Source organism: Neofelis nebulosa, chromosome 2 (genome assembly GCF_028018385.1).
Source record: "Neofelis nebulosa isolate mNeoNeb1 chromosome 2, mNeoNeb1.pri, whole genome shotgun sequence".
NCBI lineage: Eukaryota > Metazoa > Chordata > Mammalia > Carnivora > Felidae > Neofelis > Neofelis nebulosa.
This window is the reverse complement of record NC_080783.1, coordinates 125999269-126022895: the sequence shown is the minus strand read 5'-3', so window position 1 is coordinate 126022895 and position 23627 is coordinate 125999269. Positions and strand designations below refer to the sequence as shown.

Below are 23627 nucleotides of genomic sequence, written 5' to 3'. Positions count from 1 at the left end.
GTCAGCAGTCAGCTCCTCCCCACCCCTTCCTGATTTACCACGCCCCGGGGCGGTATGCAGGGGTGGGATGGGTGACGGAGGGGGTGAGGGAGCAGTAGGGAGGAGGAAAGGCGACGGAGAGAAATGGCTCCGGGTCTTCCACTCTCAGCAGGACCCCCACCCTGGCCTCTGGTTCGGGAAAGCCGCCCAGCTGTTTCTGATTCTTTCCTGCTTGCAGCCCCGCCCGAGGGGGTGGGGGACCGAAGCACTGGGGTAGCCGGGAGGGACTAAGTTCTGCTCAGCCGGGGCGGTAAAGGGCGGGGAGTCCTTGTCCGGTCCGCAGGTGTGCCCCCTCTGCTTCCGCCATCGATTCCCGGTCCACAGGCCAGAGGGGAGCATCGGGGCTGGCAGGCGGGCGTGAACCAGGTCTAAACATTGTTTGCGTGCAGGGCGTGCGGTGGGCAGTGGGTCGGAGGAACGAGGAGCAACAAGCCCTAGATGAGAGAAGCCTCTACCTGAAGCCGACTGTCCAAAGAGCCCCAGTTGGCAACGTTGAACGGGAGTTAAGATCCTCCCGCAATTCCCCGTGACAGAGGTTCTACCCATTTCCCAGAAGCGCAAGAACCGAGAGAGGACCGAGGAAATGAGTGCATGCTCAGTGGCTCAGCTCCGGTGTCACTGTAGGTTAGAGAACAGAGGGGAAGTGTCTGCGGCCCCCTCACTCTGCGCTCCTGGCCATCACCCACAGAAGTTAGGGTTGCCAATTGAAGGGCGCTAGGACCCGGTGGCGCTGCGTCGGCCAGGATTGGGCGCTACGGGTTCTGAAGGGCTCCCCCGCACACCGTCGCGGCCCGCCGAAGCAGGTGAGGGCGCGGTGCGGTGCTCCGCGGAGAGCCGAGGGGCGGAGGGGGCCGCCACACCTAGGGCGCTGCGAAGCGCCCGGGGCTGGCGCGGGCGGAGCCGCCCAGAGGGCCGCGCGTGTCCCCGGCCTCGGCCCCGCCCCGCGCCGTCCAATGAGAGCCCGCGGCCGAGGGGCTGTCCGCACACACTCTGCCCGCAGCCCTACTCCGCGCCACCGACCCCCTGACACCGCGCCCAGCGCCGGGGCAGCGCGTCCCAGACCCGGGGCTCCGCGCGCCGCCGTCGGCTTCCGGAACCCGTTCCCTGAGCCCCTCTCCGGGGCCCTGCGCCCCGGCTCCCGGACTCCAGGTGCCCCTGGGTCCCCCGCCGCCGGGCCCTATGGCCCCCCAAGGGGGTGAGGTAGGAGCAGCCTGAGTACCCCGAGCCGGTGCCCCGTCCACGCCCCTCCGGGTCGCGCGGCGGGAGTCATCGGGGAGCTATGCTGAAGCCGGGTGGTGCGGAGGAAGCCGCACAGCTCCCCCCTCGGCGCGCCCGCGCCCCTGTCCCCGTGCTCCCGCCAGGACCCGCGGCCCCCGACGGCTCTCGGGCTTCGGCCCGCCTCGGTCTTGCCTGCCTGCTGCTGCTGCTGCTGCTGACGCTGCCGGCCCGCGTAGACACGTCCTGGTGGTGAGCATGGCTCTCGGGGTGGGGAGGGTGAGGCGCGGGGTCAGAGGCCGAAGGAGCCCAGAGGAATTACGCAGCTCCTGGCACCGGCAGCACAGGAGACCAGGCTTTTGCTTCGACGGAGTTAGAGACGATCCGAGCCGGACCGTCACTTAAGTCTCGGAGTAGGGGTGGGGGTGGATAGGTGTGCTGCTCACCCAGTGAGGTGGGCCCTGGGTGTTTGGAGCAAGGACGCCTGGTGGTCGAGGCTTTCCAGATTCCCTTGTGCTGTGCCCCATTTCAGCTCTGACTTAGGGGGAATGCTACCTTCCAAGTTTTTCTCAGGGTGGATTCAAGAAACCAATCGTCCATCTGGGGCCTTCAGTGGCCCTCCAACAGAGCCCCCTGATCGCCTAACGTCGACCCCCCCCCCCCCCACCTCGGGAGGTGGAGAAAAGGGCATTTGGCGAGGGCGGACGAGGCTCGCGCTAGTCTACCCCACCGGGTAGGCAGTAAGACTTTGGTGTTCACGCTATAGCACCCAGCGCAAGGTTTAGAAATGGAATCAAAGCAAAAATACTCCATTAACTCTGACAATTAAAACAATTTTGCATAATTGCATAATTTAGGCGTTTGTCTTCAACTTCAGCTTTGAAGATGTCACTTCGAACCCAGACATCCCTCTCTCCTTCCTTTTTCTTCCCAGATGACCCTGTGTCTCCCATCTCTTTCCCGTCCAAGAACTAGAGGCTTCTGGAGGCGCAAAGCATTGAGACCCTCCCCTCAGGTTTCTTGCAGGCCTTAGACTCCAGACACCTCACAAGAGGGCAGATGAGGCAAAAGGCATTAAAAACCCACTGGATATCTGCTCTTTTCTGAATCCCCCCCTGCACCACCCCCAAGCCCTGGATGGCATTCATCCTTTTCTCTCAGGAGAAAGCTGCTCTCCCTCCTCCCCCACCCTCTGGGGGGCAAAGGGGGGAACTGAACTGAGAAAAGACAGTCTTCTCATCTTTCCTCTTCACTGCGCCCCCCCCCATCAAACTGGCTTCAGACTGCACTCTTGCCCCTCCCTACCCAAGCAGTGCCCCCTTCCTTTCCTTACTTTGCTCCTTCCTCCCTCCCCCTTCCCACCACACAGAGTGGTCTCTCCTCCCCTTGCACCCTGTGGCTTTTCTCCTCTAGACTTGGAATCTTGGCTAGGAAGGGTGAGGGGTAGCTGGCTGAGGGGCCAGCAAGCTTGGGCTGCAGATTCCTATCATTTCAAGATGCGTCGCTCTCCATCCCCAATCCCCACCCCCCCACCCCCCATTTTCCTGTTTCAGAAAAATCTCTCTTTTGGATCTTTTTAATCTCTGCAGTGTTGGGGAAGGCAAGGGGGGGTGGTTTGTTCTGGATGGGGGAGAAGGGAGGCCCGTATCTTACATCTGGCTTGAAACATTCTTTTAGAAAGGGAAAGAGAAGAGGGGACAGAGGAGAAAAGCCTTTCAAAGTTCAGAGGGAGATCAAAGCCATCAGGGACTCAGTTTGGCTGGGGACTTGTGTGTTCAGTGGCCGGATGGAAAGACGATGAAGTGACCACAGTGGATCTTTACCCACCCCAGATAGCAATTTGCTTTTAAGGACTCTTGATTGCTTCTTACCAGTTTGGGAGGTAGTATTGGGGACCACTTGGTGTTTAGGTGAAGAAGTGTCACTCTGATAATTGCAGCATCCTGGTAGTGCTTCCTAAAGACCCAACTAGGGTGTTTCCTGGTCCCCAATTTGTCCCTTGGCTACTCCCTCTTCTTTTCCTTTCTCCCTTCTACTGCTCTCACCCCCACGTGGTTCACATTTTGGAAAAACTCTGGGTAGAAGAGCCAGAGAGGGGGCATGCCGGTGATACAGTGATAGGGAGGGACTCGGCAGTCGCTGTGAAAGGTGGCAGTGGAGCCAGGATGGGGAGTGGGTGCAGAGGTTAGTTCAATCTCCTTGCCTCACACCTGTCACAGCTGTAGTCCCCAGATGCCTGCCTCAGTGGTCATCACTTCTGAGATACAGTGGAAAGCTGCTTTCTAAAGGCAGGTCAGGCCCCCAAGGTATCTCTCTTTCCTTTAGGGAAAAAACCCAGCAAGATTGATACTCTGTCCAAACCCTGGAAGAGATGCCTGTTGACCCTGTGTGTGTCCGTGTTCCACTCTGGAGCAGAAGGTCATCACTATCACCAGCTAACAGTCTGATCGTCCCCCCAGCCCTTCCCTTACTCTCCAGTCACTCCTTCCCTCTCCCCACTTCTAACTGGAGGAGGAAACAGATGGTCTCTTCTTAATCTGTGACAAACAGAGCAAGAAATAGGGGGCTCCTCGCATGTGCTTCCCTGTTCCATTTTGCATTCTGCAGGGGGCTGGATGTAGGGAATCCTGTGAGCAGGACATCGTGCATGGATTCACGAAGGGAGAGGAACAGAGTTGATATCATAATAATAGCATTATTGTCACCACCACCAAGTGTCATTCAATGAATTTTTACCAAGCTTTGGACACTATAACTAAGTACTTTATGATCATCATCTTCTTCAATGCCCAAAGTAATCTGGTGAGGTAGATACTATTATTTTCTCCATTTCACACATGAAGACAGTGAGGGCTGGGAGGGGAGTGGTATGAAACTTGCCCAAGTTCACACCAATTTTGGAGCTAGATTGCTCTATTCCTGGTTAAGCATTGTATGCCTCTCTTGTTCTCGGAGTGAAAATGAGCTTGGACTTTGGAGTCAGATATCCTTGGTTCACCCTGGCTCTCCTCTGACTAGTCCTGATAGACAGAGTGGGTATTACCACTTAATCTCCCTGAACCTCGGTCTCTTCATCTGTAAAATGGAGACCTGTCTCATAGGATTTTTGTTTAGAAAAATGTTTCTAAACAAACATTTAAAGTGAACTGTAAAGTACCATATAAATGATGTTGTATTAAGAGATTCAGGGAAGGTAATTACTTTTATTCCTGTGTTCAAAGCCCTGTGTGGGCTGGGCTGAATTGTGTACACTAGGGACTGCAAGAGGGGAAATGAAAAGAGCATCCCTGGCCTCATTAAAAAGACACAAATATAAAACATCTGCAAATAGGCTGGCAATGTCAGCAGGAGTAAAGCTGTAATTGAAATGAAGTTTATGGCTGGCTAGGGGGAAAAGAGAGTTGGCGGTAAATCAGAGCGGTTAGGTGTTTATTCAACAAACAGTTATTAAGTATCTACTATGTGCCAGACACTGTTCTAGGTTCTGGGGGTAACCAAGTGAACAAAACAGACAAAAATCTCTGCCTTCATGGAACAGGGTGTCTGAATCACCTCGTGATGTTGGTGAAAATGCAGAATCTGATTCAGTACGCCTGGAGTGGGGCCCAAGGCTCTGCATTTCTAACAGATCCCTAGATGATGCCCATATGGCTGTTCTGGGGACCACACTTTGAGGAGCAAAGGGCTAGAGTAAGGTATGGGTCACTTTGTCAAAGGAAGGGATGTGAATTGGTCAAAAGCAGGTGAAGGGAGCATTCTGGGGCAGGAGGCTGGGAAGGAAAGGAAAACTTCTGAAAGGGAAAACAGAGCTGGAGTCAGGGGCATCTCTCCCCCTCTTACCAGCCAATGAGATGCAAGGTGCCTTAAACATCTCTGTGCCCTAACAGCTGAGCTCAGTGCTTGGCACATGTAGGCATTTTGCAGGTGTGTGTTGAATTGAGAGGGGGCTAAGGCTCAGTTGTATTGGAGCCCGCCTCCCCCACCAACTACAAGGGGCTGACCACTAGCCAGCAGGCAAGTGCCCTGCTCTTCAGAATCACACCAGTTGGGGCACTTAGTGCAGCTACTTAATGGGGTCTGGGTGGTAGTAGAGGAACGTAATTATCTTCCTGTCTTAGGTACTAAATGTTCCCACGCTCAGTGAGGATGTAACAAGAAGGACCAATGTGGGCTGCAGCAGAATGGATTTAAGTCATACCACAGGAAGGACTTATTGCCAGAGTTTGGCCTGCCTCACTCCAGACTGTCTCATGAGGGCTGGATTACTGGTCTCCCATTCCCATCCAACCCCCCTCTTTCCAAGCCCCAGTAAAAAAAACAAACACCCATTGCTTAGAGTAGTACTTGGGCCGAACTGGGGAAGCAAAACGGTGGTGAGACAGGGACGAGCTCCAACTGCAATGGTCTTGATTCTCCAAACAAAGCACCGCGGCAGTGGGTGTAACTCCAGGCTGTGCGTCAGGCGGCCTTTTCCGGCCTGGCCCAGCCCGGGGTGTTTATTTTGTTTGTTCCTGGAAGCTATTGCCCTGATGGACGGTGCTGCTGGGGACGCTGATTCCATGGGATTTGTCAGTGGTGGGCCAGCCCTCTCGCCCCTCCCCCGGAGACAGATGGGCCCCATCAGCCCCGCTGAGCTCCAAAAGAGGCAAGCATCAGCCCTCCTTGAGTCTGTCTGACTTGGTGTCACCAGCGGTGATCTAGTTTGTGGGTGAGGGCCAGGCACAAGGATGTGGGCAGGGCACGGTGAGGGGACATAGAGCCCAGGGCGGTCCAGCTTTTCCTCTCTCCCCACTGGCTGCCTTCTGTTCCCCTCACCCACTTCTAGGCCCGTTTTGGGATCTCTCCCAAACCACAGGCTCATTCACAGCCCAAACCAAATCTTTTCAGCCCGTAGCAGCAACTGCCCCCTTTGACCCCCACCTGTTCAGAGAAAGAGAGAGAGGTATCCATTTGATGTGTTAGGATAGGAGAACAGAGAACTCCCAGAGGGCCAAGGAAGGTGCTAGGTGTTGGAGAGACAGCGAGGGAGTGCAAAGTGGATGAATGGGTCAGATCTCATTTAGTGACCTCATGGAGAGAAGAAGCTAAGAATGTTCGAGTGAAGAGAAAATACTGAGAAATTTGAGAGTGACTCTAGCAACCCACCTAACTTTTAGTAGCCCACCCCAACTGATCTTCTTAAAATTGTTTGAATTGGGCAGAGTGGGGACTGGAATATGGGGAGTGTCACCCCCCTCGATTTATCTTGGCTTTGGCTTCCCACTGCTAACAGCCCTCTGCCCAAGCAGGTTCATCCAGGACATCATGCCTCCAAGACTCATTTGTTAAGAAAGGCTGTGGAGCCTGGAAATGAAGGGTATAGGGAGGAGATTTGGGGGTGGGGTCTTCCTCCCCAAGACCTCAGGTTTGGGAGTGAGGAATTTTAGCTACATGGGTCTGACTAGACCTGTAAACATGACTCCAAATTGCCCACTGAGTCTCTTCCCACTGGTCCCTCCCTGTCTCCATCCTTCCTCCCCCAAACTATGTCTTCATGGACCAGCTACGAAGGACGTGCCTCTTACATGTGGGTGTAAGAGTGTTGTCTCAGACTCTTGTTTTGTTAGTTTATTTTTCTCTGAGGCTCTTAATGTTTATTAAATAAACAGGGAATGGGTTTGTGTGACATGCCCAGGGCTTCTACGTATGTGACACATGCCTGGCCCGTGTTCTGGGAGTGTGTGTCACTTGGACCTTTGGCTGGGGAGCGGGTGATGGTGAGAGACCACTCAATTACTCTCTGCAACTGTGTAACCATTTCTCCAGGCTTGTGGGGAAAGCTGTACCCGTTGGCCTCAGGGAATGTGGGTTGGAGGAGGGGAAGGAACCTCTTCAAGTTCTGAATGCCAAATCTCTCCCCTCCCCCTCCCCCTCCTTCTCCCCCTCCTGAGGCAGGAAAAGGGCCAGGATGCTCTGACAGGGCCATCTCCACCTTGCAGGTACATCGGGGCACTGGGGGCCCGAGTGATCTGTGACAATATCCCTGGTCTGGTGAGCCGGCAGCGGCAGCTGTGCCAGCGTTACCCAGACATCATGCGCTCGGTGGGCGAGGGTGCCCGAGAATGGATCCGAGAGTGTCAGCACCAGTTCCGCCACCACCGCTGGAACTGCACCACGCTGGACCGGGACCACACTGTCTTTGGCCGTGTCATGCTCAGAAGTAGGGAGCTCTTCCACCCTGCTCCAACTGCTTCCCTGTCTGTGCCTGGGGTGGCAAGTGGGTAGGGTAGGCATGATCCTCCTCCCCTCTCGGACACACTGCCTCATAATCAGATAGACAGTTGAAGGCAGTGCCCAGGATACAGTTGGGAACCGACCCTCAGTACCTGAGATATGTAGGCAGGGACCCCTCTAAATGCCAGTGTTGCTGGGATGATACACAAAGGTACAGTGTCCCCTGCCACCTCCATGTCTCGTCTTCCCTCCCCCTTTCCTCCCCAGCCCCAGCGTGAGGGTTTCCACGCACTGTAAGGCTGAGGACTAGAACGGCTGCTCTGTACTCACTGCCACCATCACTACCCTCACCCCAACACTCCCAACATCACAGTAATGGCAGCAAGGGATAAACAGAAAGGTGATATGTAAATATTTGGAGAGTTGGTGGCTTGGCCCCAGCTCAGCAAAAAAGCTAAGCAGAAGTGAGACAATAAACTAGGAGAAAGGGAAGGAGATGGGAATCGGGAGGTGTCTGGGGGACAGGGGTGATGAGTCATCAATCCCTGAGAGCAGGGTAAGAAGGAAGCAGGCCCTGGAAAGTAGCAGGTCTCCCCAAACAGGCTAACCCCTGGGCTGGGGTCTCTATTGTAGGGGAACTGTCCAGCAGAGTAGGTCTGAAAAGGCCTGGAATGTGGACTGAGGCAGGCTTAGCTGAGCTAGGATTGGCACTCGGTGGGAGGGGATGACTCACTGTGAAACTTTTCAATGGATGGATCCAGGGAGTTTGGAAGGAAGCAAGAGTACAGGTCAGCCCAAGAGGTCAGATGTACAAAGAAGCGGATAGAGAGTACTGAGGGCCAAGGGGAAGAGGTCAGATACTCTGGGGAATGCTTTTGGAAGAGAAGGCCACCTTGAAAAAAGCAGGTGCAGGAGTTGCTCTGGGAAAGACAAGAAGAGAAGAGGTTTCAGAGTGGGGGGTTGTGTGGACAGAAGACAGGGACAGACACAGGCCTCTTTGCAGAAATGTACTTCTACCTTTCTCTCTCCAGGTAGCCGGGAGGCAGCATTTGTATATGCCATCTCGTCTGCAGGGGTGGTCCATGCTATCACTCGTGCCTGCAGCCAGGGAGAACTGAGTGTGTGCAGCTGTGACCCCTACACCCGTGGCCGACACCATGACCAACGTGGGGATTTTGACTGGGGTGGCTGCAGTGACAACATCCATTATGGTGTTCGCTTTGCCAAGGCCTTTGTGGATGCCAAGGAAAAGAGGCTTAAGGATGCCCGGGCCCTCATGAACTTACATAACAACCGCTGTGGTCGCACGGTCAGTACTCATGTCTGTGCATGTGCGTCCATATCTGCTGGGGGTGACCAGTACATGTGATCACGGAGTGAATATGAAGGTGGAAGTGCTGAAGGCTCCTGGATCACTTCCAGCAGCCCCAACCCCCACGGGATAGGAGTAGTGAATGCAAGGGAGCTTGGGAATGCCTAGATTCAACCAGGCGCATAAAGTGTCTTCACAGAGGTGGAAAGTAGGGAAAGAAAAGAAGGGAAGTAACTTTTTAAGAAGGGGAAGGACCACTTCCATAAAGACTGAGGAGGATAAGAACCTGCTCTGGGCAGTTCACTGGTTTCTGAGCACTGCCAATGTGCCTAGTACTGTGCTGGGAAATGACATGCTAGAGAAGCAGAAGGCATGGCACCTTAAACTCTAAGAACATGTAAAAGTAGGGCATGTGATGGCAAACTGTAATCATGAACAGGATCCTGTGGCTCTGTGTTTGAACACACTATCGTGGAAAGAAAGCACTGGTGGTCTAGGGAGGATTCATGGAGGAAGAGGTTCTTGAATGGGTGGGTTCTGACGGGGAGAGAACCCACTGTCCAGCCTAGGCCAGATGTCAGAGCACTCATGCTTGTAGCCCTAAGGATGACTGAAAAGTGCCCTGACTGGCTGCCTCTCCCTCACCTCCCAGGCTGTGCGGCGGTTTCTGAAGCTCGAGTGTAAGTGCCATGGCGTTAGTGGCTCCTGTACTCTGCGCACCTGCTGGCGTGCACTCTCAGACTTCCGCCGCACAGGTGATTACCTGCGGCGGCGCTATGATGGGGCTGTGCAGGTGACAGCAACCCAGGATGGCGCCAACTTCACAGCAGCCCGCCAAGGTTATCGCCGTGCCACCCGGACTGACCTTGTCTACTTTGACAACTCCCCAGACTACTGTGTCTTAGACAAGGCTGCAGGTGAGTAAGGAAAGCAGGTAAGGACAAGGAGCCCCAGTTCTTGGTGCACGCACCCCTGGTCAATCATAGTCTGTTCAGCCACAGGAGTTAGGGAAGTGGTACTTTGCGAGGCATCAGTCTCCTCTCGACATGAGCGTCTTATAATAAGATTGATAATGAATGCCTCAAGCCACCAGTCCCAGTGCTACCCAAGCAGAGGAGAGGTCATTTCTCACTCTTTTATATCCCCAGCATCTGGGGTACAGTAGGTATTATTCAGGGATTGTTTAAATGAGTCACCCGTTTTCAATACCAAGCAATGTATGGGCTGTACACAAGCATGAGGTGGAAGTCTCTGACTCTTTATGATCTGGCTAAAGAAATAAGGTGTAATCAATCGGTGGACATATGCAATTGCAGAAGACACAAAGCTGGAGAAACCAAGAAAAGCTTATTGGAAAATGTGGAATTTAAGCAATTTCTCGAAGTGTAGGGATCACCTGGACAACCTAGAGAAAAGAAAAGGGCAATAAGCAGAGTGGTAGGTGGGAAAGTACATGATTGTTCTAGGAACCGAGAGGTATGATGAATCTGACTGAGTGAAGGTTTGGGATGAGGAGACTAGAGGTAGAAAGAAAGGTGAGGATCAGACCATGAGTGGCCTTGAAAGACTATATCCAGTCTACCACTGGAGATTCTACAGTGGAGTTGGGAAAGCAAGGAAAGAGATCTCAGTATGGCTAACCACTAGCAGAAAGCAGCAAATTGTTTTTCAATCTGGTCCAGATATTTGTGGTGGAATTCTTGGGGATGCTGGGAAGTGATATGTTATTGCCCCCAAAGAGTAGAAGTCACCATCTTGGCTTGGCTCATATTTCAGGTTCAGACAGGTTAGACTAGGAACAACCTTTAGTGCAAAAGAACTGCTCTTCCTCTGGTTATTATCATGGGCTTGCAGGCTCTTCTCTGCAGACTCAGCACTCAGGACTTGGGTGAGATAGAGCCAGGAACCACAGCTGTCTTTGGTTCTGTTTGTTTTCAGCCATCACTGTCATTCCTGGAGAGTCAAGTGGCTCGGAGCAAATCTGGGCATAGAAACAGGGTGGGGCTCCACCTAAGTAACACAGAAAGTAGTTTGTGCCCTTTGGAGGGTGCTAGGAGAAAAGCAGTTAAAAGAGCCCTTTCTGATTCTCTCAGTGATTTCCTGCCACTAGGTATGTTTTCTTCCCACGTGGTATAATTCAGAGGACTACTCTCTGAATGTCTTGAAATAATTCCATAGCAGCCGAGGTGTAAGCCTATGCTGTTATACCTAAAATGCACCTTTGGGGAAGGATCTTTGGAGTCAGAAGGAAGGGTGAGTCAGATGTGTTGGTTTTTCTTGGAGGCATAAAATTAAGTCTCATAAAACCCAAAGTGGGGCCTGGAATTCAAAGGGTGTAAGTCATCTCAGAATCGAGTATGGAGCCACAAATTTCCACCAAAGCAGTCCTGTCCGGTGGAGCTCTCTGTGATGACAGAACTGTTCTACATCTGTGTTTTCCAATAGATAGCCACTTAGCCACATGGGATTACTGAGCATTTGAAATATAGGTATTGTGCCTGAGAAATTAAGTCTTAAATTTTAGTTAATTTATAACTAAATGACCACGTGTGGCTGGTGGCTATAACCTGGACAGCTCAGTTCTAGAGTATAGAAGAGGCTTTTGGTGCACAAAAGGACTTAAGATCCAGCCCTTGCAGTTAGAGGAGAGTAACACAGATAGTAGAACTAGTTAGCCCACACTCTGGAAGAGTGGCCTCTAACAATTTTGGATTGCATACTCTTTCATTAAAAAATTATTTGAGCATGCACTTCTAATATATGGATATTTACCTTAAAAAGATACCTATATTCCACTGTATTAATATGTACTTTATAAAACATACAAAGTAGGGGTTTTAAATTTATGAGATGAAAAACAAATGTAGAAGTTCTAAGATCTAGCATTTTTTAAAAAATTTTTTTTTTGAATGTTTATTTTTGAGAGAGAGAGAGAGAGAGAGAGGCAGAACGTGAATGGGGGAAGGGCAGAGAAAGAGGGAGACACAGAATCTGAAGCAGGCCCCAGGCTCTGAGCTGTCAGCACAGAGCCCAATGCAGGGCTCGAACCCACTAACCATGAGATCATGACGTGAGCTGAAGTCAGTCTCTTAACCGACTGAACCATCCAGGTGCCCCTAGCATTTTCTTTCCATATCGCAGTAGGGTGTACAGACTACTGCAAGAGAATCAGTCAATCTGTTCCCCTTCCTCAACCTCCAGGTCAGTCCCTGTCCCATCTCTGGGGAAGGGTTAGAATAGACAGATACTTTCTAGGGCCCATCCCATCCCAAATTCTGTGTTTTTATATCTGTCGGCAGGATCTCTCTTGCTAAAGTTGGTCAGAATGAAGTCCTAAGCATTCTCTGTGCAGGGGGATAATATCATCCCTACCCTTCAAGAGTTCCTACTGTAAAGGGTAAGGCAAGGGATATTCTGTAGCAATTCCACAGGGATATGCCTCTGGGCAGTCACACTAACCAGTTCACCTCCTCATCTGAACAGAGATGATAGATGTAACAATCCACTGAGTTACATGCTATTATTATGCCTATTTTCATATGAGAAGATTAAAGCCTAGAGAGATTAACTACTTTGTGAAATCACATAGCTAAGATGCGGCAGGCCTGGAACTGAAACTTGAACAATATGACAATAAGGCCCATGCTTTTAATGGCCATCCTATATTACTTCCCTGTATGGTACAACTTAAAATGTAAACTAAGGCCCAAAATACTAACAAATGGTAGCTGGATCAGAGTTGTGGCATGACTTCTTGGAAAAGATAAATTATAGGCTAAGTTGTTTTTTTTGTTTTTTTGTTTTAACTGTTTAGTATGGAAAATTTCTAACACAGAGAGCCCTTACCCAGCTTTAACAGCTAGGAGCATTTTAAGGCTAGGTTTTGAAGGAGACACAGAGATGTGTATTGGCAGGGACGGCATAGAAGGTGAAGTCAATGGTCTTTGGGGAGCCTTTATGGTGGGAAGAAGCCAGAGTGGTGCAAAGGGAAGTAAGGAGATGTTCATTTTGGCCAGTTGGGCATATTTTCAGGAAAAGGGATTCTTTATGGTTTCCTCATGAGGATGTGGGTAAGGGAACCCAGAGCAGCTGAAGTAAGAGGTAACTTGGTTCTCATTCTCTTCCCCAACCCAGGTTCCCTAGGCACTGCGGGCCGTGTCTGTAGCAAGACATCCAAAGGGACGGATGGTTGCGAAATCATGTGCTGTGGCCGAGGGTACGACACAACTCGAGTCACCCGTGTCACCCAGTGTGAGTGCAAATTCCACTGGTGCTGTGCAGTGCGGTGCAAGGAGTGCAGAAACACTGTGGACGTCCACACTTGCAAGGCCCCCAAGAAGGCAGAGTGGCTGGACCAGACCTGAATGTAGAAATACCTCACTCATCCCTCTACTTCAAAACTCCTGGCTCAAAAGCACAAGATCTTTGCATGCACGCCTTCCTCTACCCTCAGCTCTGGGCTGCTACAGTTTCTATTTAAGGACTTGGAAAGCAATCCAGAAGGACTCTGGTGTCCTGACTGGTTCCTTAGCCCTGGGAAGGAGTTGACAGGGGATGTAAGAAACTGAACAGCTCCCTGACTGCCCCCTCTGGAGGTTAGAAGGGAGAGGGGAAGAGGTGGGGTCTTCAGAGTGATATAAGTTGCACTAAAGCACATGGTCAAGGCTCATTTTTCCTTTCCTTTGCACTGGCTTCCTGACATTTCTGGTGTGTGCAAGAGGAAAGGTACCTGGAGAGAGCTTCTTTGTGTTCCTACCTGACTAAGGGTAGATGGGACAGAGATGGAACCACATCTCTTCCCTGGGTCAGTTTGAGCAGACTGCCTGGTACCCCAAAAGAAACTCTCAGGCTACAACCTTCTTCCATTATCCCAGAGCCTGGGATTCCTAGGTAAGAGTTAGCCGTAGTGGACAAGGTTCCATTCACATGCTCATAGGTTTATAAACTGCTGTATTTTGTAAGGGAAAATATTATATAACTATACAAACATACATTCTCTTCCAACCTCCCTCTTCTTTTCAACCTATATCAGATAGCACTGCCCCTTGCTCACTTGCTGCCTGTTCAAACCAAGTGGCATGTAGTGGTTCTTATGCCTAATAGATCACTAGAATACCCTGGAACACTCCTGAGAAAGAATAATTTAGTAAGCCTGCCTAGGCCTTTGGGGCTTTATTTTATTTTTTTAAAGTTTCTATCCATTCTTCTGGAGGTCAACTAGGTTTGGGAAACACTTAGTAAAAGATATGTGACCCATGGAGGGTAGGAAAGGGTAGCAGGCCTGATCTCAAGGGCCCCACATGAGGCATCAGTGTATACTAGTCACGTAGGGATCTCTGGCTTTGGCAATTTTTAGGAGAGAATCCTAGTCTTTGAAGTTGGGCATGGAAGCCAGTGGCTACAGAGGAAAAGAGAGCTGGGGCTTTGGGGCCAAAGTGGTAAACAACTTAAAAAACAGCCTTTCCCCATTTATTGAACAAATTTTTATTTAGTGGCTCTCTAAGTTCTGGGGATTATTACTGTTCACTCCATGTTTGGCTTAAACAGGGGAGTTCCTTCTATGCTACTACCTGCTGCCTAACTAAGCTTGCAGTAGTGGAGTCTCCAGAGATAGCAGGCTTTGTAAGCTACAAGCTAGGATATGGAGTCCCAAAAACTGTGATGTCCTATTTTTAGGTGACTTAGACAATGGCTATCTTTTGATAATTTAAGAGAGCAAAGTGGTATCGAAATTTGCAGTTATGACACACCTGGGTTGAAATCACAGTTGTGCCATTTACAGTTTTTGATATTTTGAGCAAGATACCCAAATTCTACAAGCCTCTATCATCTCGTCTGTAAAATGAGGTTATAAACCTATCTCAGATACTGAGTTTTAATTGTGCCCCCCAATTCCAGCCAACAGACACTCTTACCAAAGTTCCTAACTGGTCTAGCCCATCATGACTTCTCTTGAAACCTTCCGTTTACAATTGCAAAGTATTGACAGCAAGCTGTTGATTAAAGGGCCTACACAAGGAATTCTGAACATAGGCGCCCACCCCCCCCCCTCCAAGTTCCTCTCCAACATCCCTTGGGGTCCTCATGTGTTTGTAGAACAGCTTCACTCTGCACAGGCAGCAGAAGGATAGGGGAGCCAGAGCTCTGGGCCATGGGGGCAGATTTATTTGGATGATAGGACTAATATTTGTGTAACCTGCTGAGACCTGTGTGGGAGAGTTTAGGGTGGTTTTTCTTTTGGTGAGGGGTTTGCTCCGGTTTCACATCCATTAACACAAAACATGAGCTAGTCAGGGCCCTTGTGGTCTGCGGTGAGGGGATTCCTGTGGAGAAATGGGACTGAGTGAGTCAGGCCAGGGGAATGTCTTCCTTGCAGAGTGGAGTCAACTGGATAACTGATGAGCCAATGGTGGGATTAGGGAGGGGGAAATGGGAGGGAAAGAGAAGAGCTTCTGACATCTTGAGCTGGGATTAGGAGGAGGAGAGCCTTAGCATAGTGGGAAGGTAAGGGGGTCAAAGTCAGTCTGAATCAAGAATACAGCTGAAGGAATTTACATCAGGGTGTTTGGGTAGAGCCTCAGGTCCCAGTCAGCCCCTGCTCTCACAAGAATGCCCAGGTAACCACATAAATGATAGCTAGGCCTTCCTGGGACTTCAACCCAAGTTCAATCTGCCTGTGCTGTCACCTATTCCTTTTCAGTTCTTACCCTATGAAGGAAATTGAGCCTCTTCTGGCATCTCGTACTGCTCTGGACTTCCCCTGGGCTCCAAATTCTAGTTCATAAAGACCCAAGTTTTGTAATTTACTATAAATGGTTAAGAGAAAAGCAAGCTGTCCAGAGAGTGAAAAGTTTGAATAGTGGGGTGGATAGCGAAAGAAAAGAGGTCCATGTGAGCCCCACTACAGAGGCAATGTGGTCCCAAGAAGGGATGGATGATGGCCAAGCAATTAATTTTTCCTCGTATTTCTTAGCTTGCCTCTGCATTGTGACTGGCTTTGGACAACTGGCGTCTATTCTGCAATAAAACAAACAGAAACTAATTTATTTGGAACAAGCAGCAAAAGGAGAACTTTATTTGGTGCAGTCAGGGCTCCATTTAGTCCTGCTGCCACCCACTCACAGTGTCTAAGCCCTCTCCAGACCCTCCTCTGGTCAGGAGAGTTCTGTGCCTCCAGCAGCGGTCTCTTAGCCCCTCTCTGACACTCCTTCCTGTCAGTCCTCATTTCTTCTAACTTTTAACATTTAGGTAGAATGCGTTGCAGAAAGTGCTATTTGGGTACAAAGTTAACTTCAAAGACACAATCTCTATCCTTTAAAGATCTTAGACTGTTTTAGAGAAGGCAGGTGACTGAAGTACCTCAGCTGCACAGCCCATGGCCAGTTTTTCTCATGTAGAAGTAAGAATGCCAGCCTTAATCTAGTCCTGCAGATAAGAGCCAACTGCTATTATTGCTAGCCTTGAATAGTAGTGCTCGCCCTTATGCTTTCTTAGAATGATGCTGGAAAATGAAATCAGGGACTTCAGATTATTTTTTAAAAAATTAAACACTGCCTGGCCCTGAACGTCTGTTTGCAAAAAGTCTTGTAGGTCTGACTCATGACCACTTACGGCCTCATTTCTTTTCCTCCCTGTTGCAGAGGGTAATCTCTTCTCCTTTTTCTCACCTCCCTTAGCAAGAACACCAACCACTAAGTCTTCTGCCAAATTCTCAGACCCACTCAGGACACTGGTTTCTACACAGTTTAATATATGAGAGTTAATCGGGATTTTTTTTCCCCCTCAGCCTGAGGTTTTTAAACACCCTCAGTGGTCACAGGGCAGAAACCCAAGGGAGGACTCCAGGGAGAGTATGTTTCTCATCCCTGGGAGGCCGTCAGCCTAGCTCCTGCAGCCAAATTACAGCACCAGAGAATAATGTGATGCATTCCTGGGCAGGTCGGTGGGACCCTGGGCGCCTGGGCCTTGTGGAGAGAGGTGCCAGACACAGAGCTCTCCGTAAGCAATCCTGCAGAGCCGCCCCCTGGGTGCAGAAATGAAATACGGGAGAGCTTCACATTACACGGAGACCTGTAGCTCACACCTGGTTATTGATGGCCTTGGTGGAAGCCTCTGCCCCCTCCCTCCACTTGGGAACTGCCTGCTACTACGGGGGTTGGGCACCTTTGAAGCAATGTTGGAAAACAAGAAAGAGATGCTTCCTTTCCACTCCTTGCTCTCCCTGCGAGCCTGCGCACAGCCATGAGGATACGCGTGCGTGCACGCGTGATATGTGTTTGCGTGGACACACACGCAAGCTTCTCTCAGGCTGCAGCAGAGTTCTAGTCATCCCCGGTCCCTAACAATAAAACAAACAACTGGATTTCAATCACATCCTTCAAAATTCCTGCCATTATCAGGGGTTCAGCCGTAACCAAGTAACATTAAACATTTCCATTCTCAATATGCAAGCAGCTGTGTGGTTTGGTGACTGGTATTCCCCCACGAGGTGGCAGGGAAAGGATGCAGAGAGTGCATGGAGAGGGGAGATACTACCACCCAAGCCCAACGGCTAAGACCATGCTGGAGACAGTGCAATTTGTGCCCTGTGTGCTACGGATATGGCACACAGCCTCCAGGACTGCACCAGGTATAATCACCAAGCCTGCGGCCCACGACCTGTCGTTCTTAATTTCTATTAAGTTAGAAAACAGGATAGCTTTGGGTTCCAGGGATAATCTCCACAAGAGAGAGGCACTGGAGAGGAGCAAGCAGTGACTTTACTAAGGTAAATATGTCACAGTTGCTACAGTGAACTGAGCTTTCCCAGAAGCTGCTCTTCTCGTTGGGTGACTGGCAGGTTTCAGGTAATAGTCAGTGGGGTATCAGTAAATGCCTTCCCCTGACCCCAAAGGTCAAAGGGATTGAAGAGAGGGGGAGTTTACAAGTACATTTTTCCACTTCCCATTCATGGTTTAAATTATCCCTGAGCATCTTAGTGGCTCTTCCACTTACTTAAGACGTATCAGTCATCCTGGAGTAGAGACAGCAAGGAAAGCATTCTCCCCTTGGCCCCCTGACTCTGAACTACCCTTTGCTCACTTCCATTCTGCCTATGAGTCTATGCATGGAGCAGCTGGACATGGAAGTTCTCTTTCTTTGACCAAAAGGAGCTGAAATCTGGTGACTTTACTTCACTACTACCAGCCCCTCTAAGCAGACCTGAGCAAACAGAAACGTTAAGCTGAGTGAAGAAAATGGGAAGACCATTTAATCCACAGCTGTCCTTTTTGACAACTCAAGGTAGGGCTTCCCTGAGAATAATTATGATGTCATAAGAAGCTTTTTCAGGTACAAAATGCTTTAACGCAGACTAATTTTCACACCAATTTTCCCTGTGAGGCAGGAGACACTCTCACTGCACAGGTGCTATTCAGAAAGGCTCAGTGATTTGTCCCAGATCATGTGATACTGAGTGGTTCAGACAGAACTCAAATCCAGGGCTTCTCACTTCAAACCCTGTGTGCTTTCCTCAAAGACTGACAATACACAAGCCTGCAGAGGCCAGAGTCCCAGCCCCTTTAGGACAGAAATTGATACAAAATATTCTAGGAGAGTATATCTGAGCAGAATTTTCAAAAGGAAAAGCCTAGGCCTTCCCTAACTACATCAGCACATCCCCTTTTGGTCATTTCTGCCGCTATTTCCACCACCACAAAATGATCACTATGCCAAGTAGTCCACCTTCAATCAACTCTGGCTCCTAGAGCTTTCTATGCCTTTTTTTCTTCATCAGATTAACACTTTTAACATTTGCTTTAATTTTATCTATTTCTTTTAAAGTGATGCTAAGTGCATGGAATACAAGTAGTCCTGAGAATCCATGAGAAGAAATTATTAAGGCTTTGGGCTTCTAATGTATGTATTAGAATTTCCTTTGAGATTTCACTCTGTTTTTAAATGGCTGTCAACCCCTGGGCTAGGAAAGTAAGAACAGGGAATGAGAGTGCTAAAAAAAAAAAAAAAATGTCTTACCCCAGGCCAGATGCCTACTCATGGCCTGGTAAAAGTCCTGGGACCTCTAGCTGAGACAGGTAATTTATCTACACCAAGGCAAGGAGAATCCACCCTGCAGAGAAACCCCTACAAGATGAGGCAGACAACAGATTTTTACTTGATCAAAAACTTTTGCTCCTTTCAACCCCTCCTCCCACCCTCATTCAAAATCTGGACTTCTGTGTGGGTCCAAGACAGTGAGACAAAGCAGCTCTAAGAGAGGATGTGTGCAAGGGGAACCCTTCCCTGTTCAACCGTGGAATGCATTCCTTCAGAAACAGCATAAGCCTGCACATACCCTACCTATCCCACTCCCGCACCCCAACTGTGAAGGCAGAAGGGAAAACTGCAGGAACACAATGTTCATCCATCATAGACCCGGGCCCCCACTTGAATTAGGGGAAGGACACCTCATGAAAACAGCCTACCTATAGTCAGGATCTGTCCCAGAGCAAACCTTACTTTTTGGTCCATCTATCTTGGCTCTCACTGCTCTCCCTGCTCCCCACCCCCACTGCCTCCGCATGTGGGCTCAGAAGTCATCATCTAAAGAATTCCACTGCTCACCTCCTGCATAGCAGCACAGCCCCATGAGGCCGCACACCAGATGGAGGGGATAAAAGTACGAGGTCATGGCTTCTAGCAAGAGGCTTTTTCTTAAACTAACCCTGACTTCTGGAAAAGAGGCAGAGCAGGAGAGTGTCGGGTGAGCTGCTGACGACAGCAGCTTCATGGGTCTTATGTAAAAAGGAAGGAAAAAGCATTCATTAAAAATTTCCCAACTCCCATCCCCAGACCTATTTCTGATCCCACAACTACTTCGTGAAGGTGTCTGAGTAGAATGCAGAGACGTTGAAACCAAAGGGTTAGATCCTTCCTATTTGTAGGGACCTATTCAGAAGGCTGCCACACACATGCTGAGGTGGAGGCCAAGTCCTGAATGTGTCCTGTTTCTCCAGGAATTTAGCTCTGATGTCAAGGGAAAAGGTATGGAAGGTGGACTAGAACTCAGGGAAAACTGAGCAGGCTGTTAGCAGGCCTCCAAAATGTTTGTGTGTATTAAACAAAGACAAGAGGACAGAGGAAAATCGTCATTCCTAGTATCATCATGCTCGTTGGGTGACAATGTACACAAGCAACAATCACAAAGGAAAACCAGTCTGAGGAATGGACCGAGAAACAGAAGTCTCCGAATAAAGCAATCAGGTGGAAGAGATTAATCAGACTTTCTCCAGGACTCACTTTTGAGTTGGAGTCTTAAAAGATAAGGTATGGACTGGTGGAGGGCAGTCATAGAAGGCGTTCTAAAGCAAAGGCCCTGGTATGTGCTGAAACTTAGAAGCAAGAATGTGCAAGCAATATATAAGGAATTTCAAGCAAGTACATATTATATACACTGGGGACTACAGAGAAATCAGAACGCTGAGATAAGGGCTTAAATAATGTGAGCTAGCGGCATATGCCTAGACTGTCAGATGGTGCAGAGCCCCTTAGGGCCACACAGCATCTTGGTCTAGGTCAGTAAACACGGGGGTACCTATGGGAAAGCACAAGGATGAGGCCATTTGTTACACATACAGGGACGAAAAGAGTACTCCGCTGTAAAGCCTCACAAGTGCTAAGTGTTAACTACAACTCACTACCATTAGAGATTCTAGGCTAAATAAGAGACATGAAGTATTCTATCCAGAACTGTGATGCATTCATGTAGGCTTCCAAGCCCAGAATCTGACATAAATCAAGCCAAATGCTTAAGAAATTAAAATTTAAAAAAGAAATAATATGAAATTAAAAATATGTGTTTCTTTCCCTCATTCCCAACCTTAGAGCTTGACTGGCCCCTATGTACCATTTGACATACTGGACTTTTTGTGGCTAGCGGAGTCATCACCTCCAAGGCCACAGCGAATAGAAGGAGAGCGAAGAAAGAACTTTAGGAACTACAAAACCAGCTAACTGATAAGTGAGAAGATAGTTCTTGTGTGCTACAAGCTGCCAGATAAAGAGGCTGCCAGACAAGAGACAAATTCCAATTTCCTGACTTTCAGTTAGGTCTCTGGCTTCTTGCATTTGTGAAGGTAAAAACAGAGCTATTTACCAAGCTCCTGTCATACTTCCTAACTGAGCTTTCTCAACTTCTGGGGACAAAAATCACAAGGGCAACCTGTTCTTCCACAGCATTTTCCTTGTGCTTTTTTCAGAAAAAGAATAAGCTGACCCTTGAACAACACTGGTTTGAATTGCATGGGTGCAGTTATATGCAGATTTTTAAAATAAATACAGTCCAGTACTGTAAATGTATTTTTTTCTACCTTATGATTTTCTTAATTATAAGAATACAGAATATATATACAATATATGTGTTAACTGTTATTTCTTAATATATATATTTTTTAAATGTTTATTTTTGAGAGAGAGAGAGAGAGAGAGAGAGCACAAGAGGGGGAGGGGCAGAGAGAGAGGGGGGACAGAGGAGCCAAAGTGGGCTCCGTGCTGACAGCAGAGAGTCTGATATGGGGCTCAAACTCACGAACTGTGAGATCACGACCTGAGCCAAAGTCGGATGCTCAACCAACTGAGCCACCCAAGGTACCCCCATTTATGCTATTGATGTGGGTTCCAGTAAGCAGTAAGTTTTTGGAGAGTCAAAAGATGGATTTTCGACTGCACAGCAGGTCAGTGCCCATAACTTCTGTGTTGTTCAAGGGTCAGCTGCATTAGAATACACACAAACATGTATGTACACATACACATACATTGAATAAGCCCACAGGTGAGCAGTATCCTATGTTTTTGCTTTACTTAACTGGCACAATTTGGTGCTGGGAGGCAGCCACTTAACAGTGTCGGCATTTTTTGGTATCATCTTAGTTTTTTCCTCCTACCCTAGGCAATTTATAAAAAGTGATTTCTGAAACCCTTCACGACAGAAAAAAGCTCAAGGGTTTCATTCAACTGTGACACCACTATGAATTCATTAAGAAGTGTGTTTCAGGTTGCACTATAATTTCCCTATGTAACATAAACCCACGGAATCTGCCATAAGCTGATTCCTCATGCTGCTTATTTTATTTACATTTCTGAATGAAAGGGATTTCAGTACTCATAAAATATCTAACTGACTTATTATTTTTCATCTGCTCTCTCAGGGCAGCTATTATAAAATAGAAATAGAGATAGAAGTCTTAACTTGTACGACCAGTTAAGCAACCAAAGAAAAAGTTATTGCTCAAAAGCAATTAAAAAAATAATAATACAAGGCACCTGGGTGGCTAGTCAGTTAAGAGTCCAACTTCAGCTCAGGTCATGATCTCATGGTCTGTGAGTTTGAGCCCTGTTTCGGGCTCTGTGCTGACAGCTCGGAGCCTGGAGCCTCCTTTGGATTCTGTATCTCCCTCTCTCTCTGCCCCTCCCCCACTCCCACTCTGTCTCTCTCTCTCAAAAATAAAAATAAACGTTAAAAAAAATAATTCAATAGGGAGCTTGACACCAAACAAAAGATACGGTTACTCTCAATGCCATCTGAAAGATCAAAGTTAAAAAAAAATTTTTAAGTAACTCTATTCATTATCTTTGTCCAAGTCCTAAGGGAATTGGTGGCGGTGGGAACTCAGGGGGCCTGGAATCGACTTAACTCTTTTTCTAGAGACCTAGCATTAGCAGACACGGTCTAGGATAAACGAGAACACAGGTGAATGGATGAGAGTGGGCTCCTTACAACCCAGAAATATGAATGTGACTCCTTATTAGCAGGTTACAAATCAGACTTCTGAACTGGAAGATCCTGTCATGCATCTAACTCACTATCCAGAGATACATTTTCTGTTAACCTACCCAAACACTAATAATTTCTACTTATTCCATCAGATAGAGCAAGCTCAGATGGACTCTTAGAGAACAGTCACCAGTAAATTCTGAAGCCTGATCTGCAGTCTTCTGCCTCTAAAGTCATTGTTCAAATCATCCCACTTCCTTTCCTCTGCTGCCACACTGAGTTAAATCAGTATATTCTTTGACCCCTAGTACAACCTTAGGCCTACTCTTCCACTCCATATACTTCCATCATATTATCATATTTATTTATTACACGCCTAATTAGTATAAGCTCCCCAAGGCACAGCTCCTCTGTGCCTATTCTGAAATATGTATTCCAAGGTCATCCCTAATGACCTAGCCAGCACATATATTTGATTGAGCCCAATGAAGATTGGAAATATTTTTTAGTTACTTGGAAAATCTTGGTGGCTCTCCTTATAAAAAGACAGAATTGTCAGGATGCAGAATTGATTGGCAAAATTCAGCTTGGGGAATTTTGGAACCTTATTTCAGTGCCTACCCCAATATACTTTTATGATTTTTTAAAATTAACATGTGCCTACGTTCAGAATCAGTCACTGCAGGATGCAGCTTTAACATTAACGGTAGGCTCTGGGAAATTTGGAGTGGCTCTTTCCCATCTTTCCCACATGGCCACAGACCCAACTAATTTTAGTCCTAACTCTTGTTCTCCCATCTTGCTTCACAATGACATCATACTGTTTCATATTCTAAACCAGAATGGCCTTTAACCCTTATCAGTCTGTCATTATTAGCAATGAGAAGTTATAAAAGAGGACGATGGAAGTGTAAGTGTGAGAGAGGCCTCTGTCTTATGCTACTATGGCGACTACTATGTGACTCTTGAGGCAAGACCTTTCTTATTTCAATTTTGAATTGTGGAGCACTTCACTTTTTGATGAAGTTTAAACTATTCAGATAGACATAATGAGTACCACAGTTTATAAAGACATGAACTTCATCCGTTAGGTGTAAA

General features: G+C 48.4%; 2 protein-coding genes across 8 annotated transcripts in view; one reads left to right on the top strand and one right to left on the bottom strand.

Annotated features, from left to right (window-relative positions):
• ST7L (suppression of tumorigenicity 7 like) overlaps positions 1–23627 on the bottom strand; it is a 105443-nt gene that overhangs the window by 12967 nt on the left and 68849 nt on the right. For 5 of the 7 annotated variants that reach the window (XM_058716194.1, XM_058716190.1, XM_058716189.1 and 2 more), the window contains exon 15: positions 10108–10760. The exons of 1 other annotated variant lie outside the window; for it this stretch is intronic. In XM_058716194.1, coding sequence (XP_058572177.1) covers positions 10650–10760 — 111 coding nt within the window. In that variant the 3' untranslated portion in view covers positions 10108–10649. Of the gene's footprint in view, positions 1–10107; positions 10790–23627 lie in introns of those variants that run through there. One more of the 7 variants, XM_058716191.1, reaches the window with a different exon arrangement.
• Positions 272–17229, top strand: WNT2B (Wnt family member 2B). The gene is made up of 5 exons (XM_058716197.1): positions 272–1506; positions 7233–7453; positions 8499–8776; positions 9432–9696; positions 12914–17229. The coding sequence occupies exons 1-5, from the start codon at positions 1319–1321 to the stop codon at positions 13141–13143; spliced, it is 1182 nt and encodes a 393-aa protein (XP_058572180.1). The 5' UTR covers positions 272–1318; the 3' UTR covers positions 13144–17229.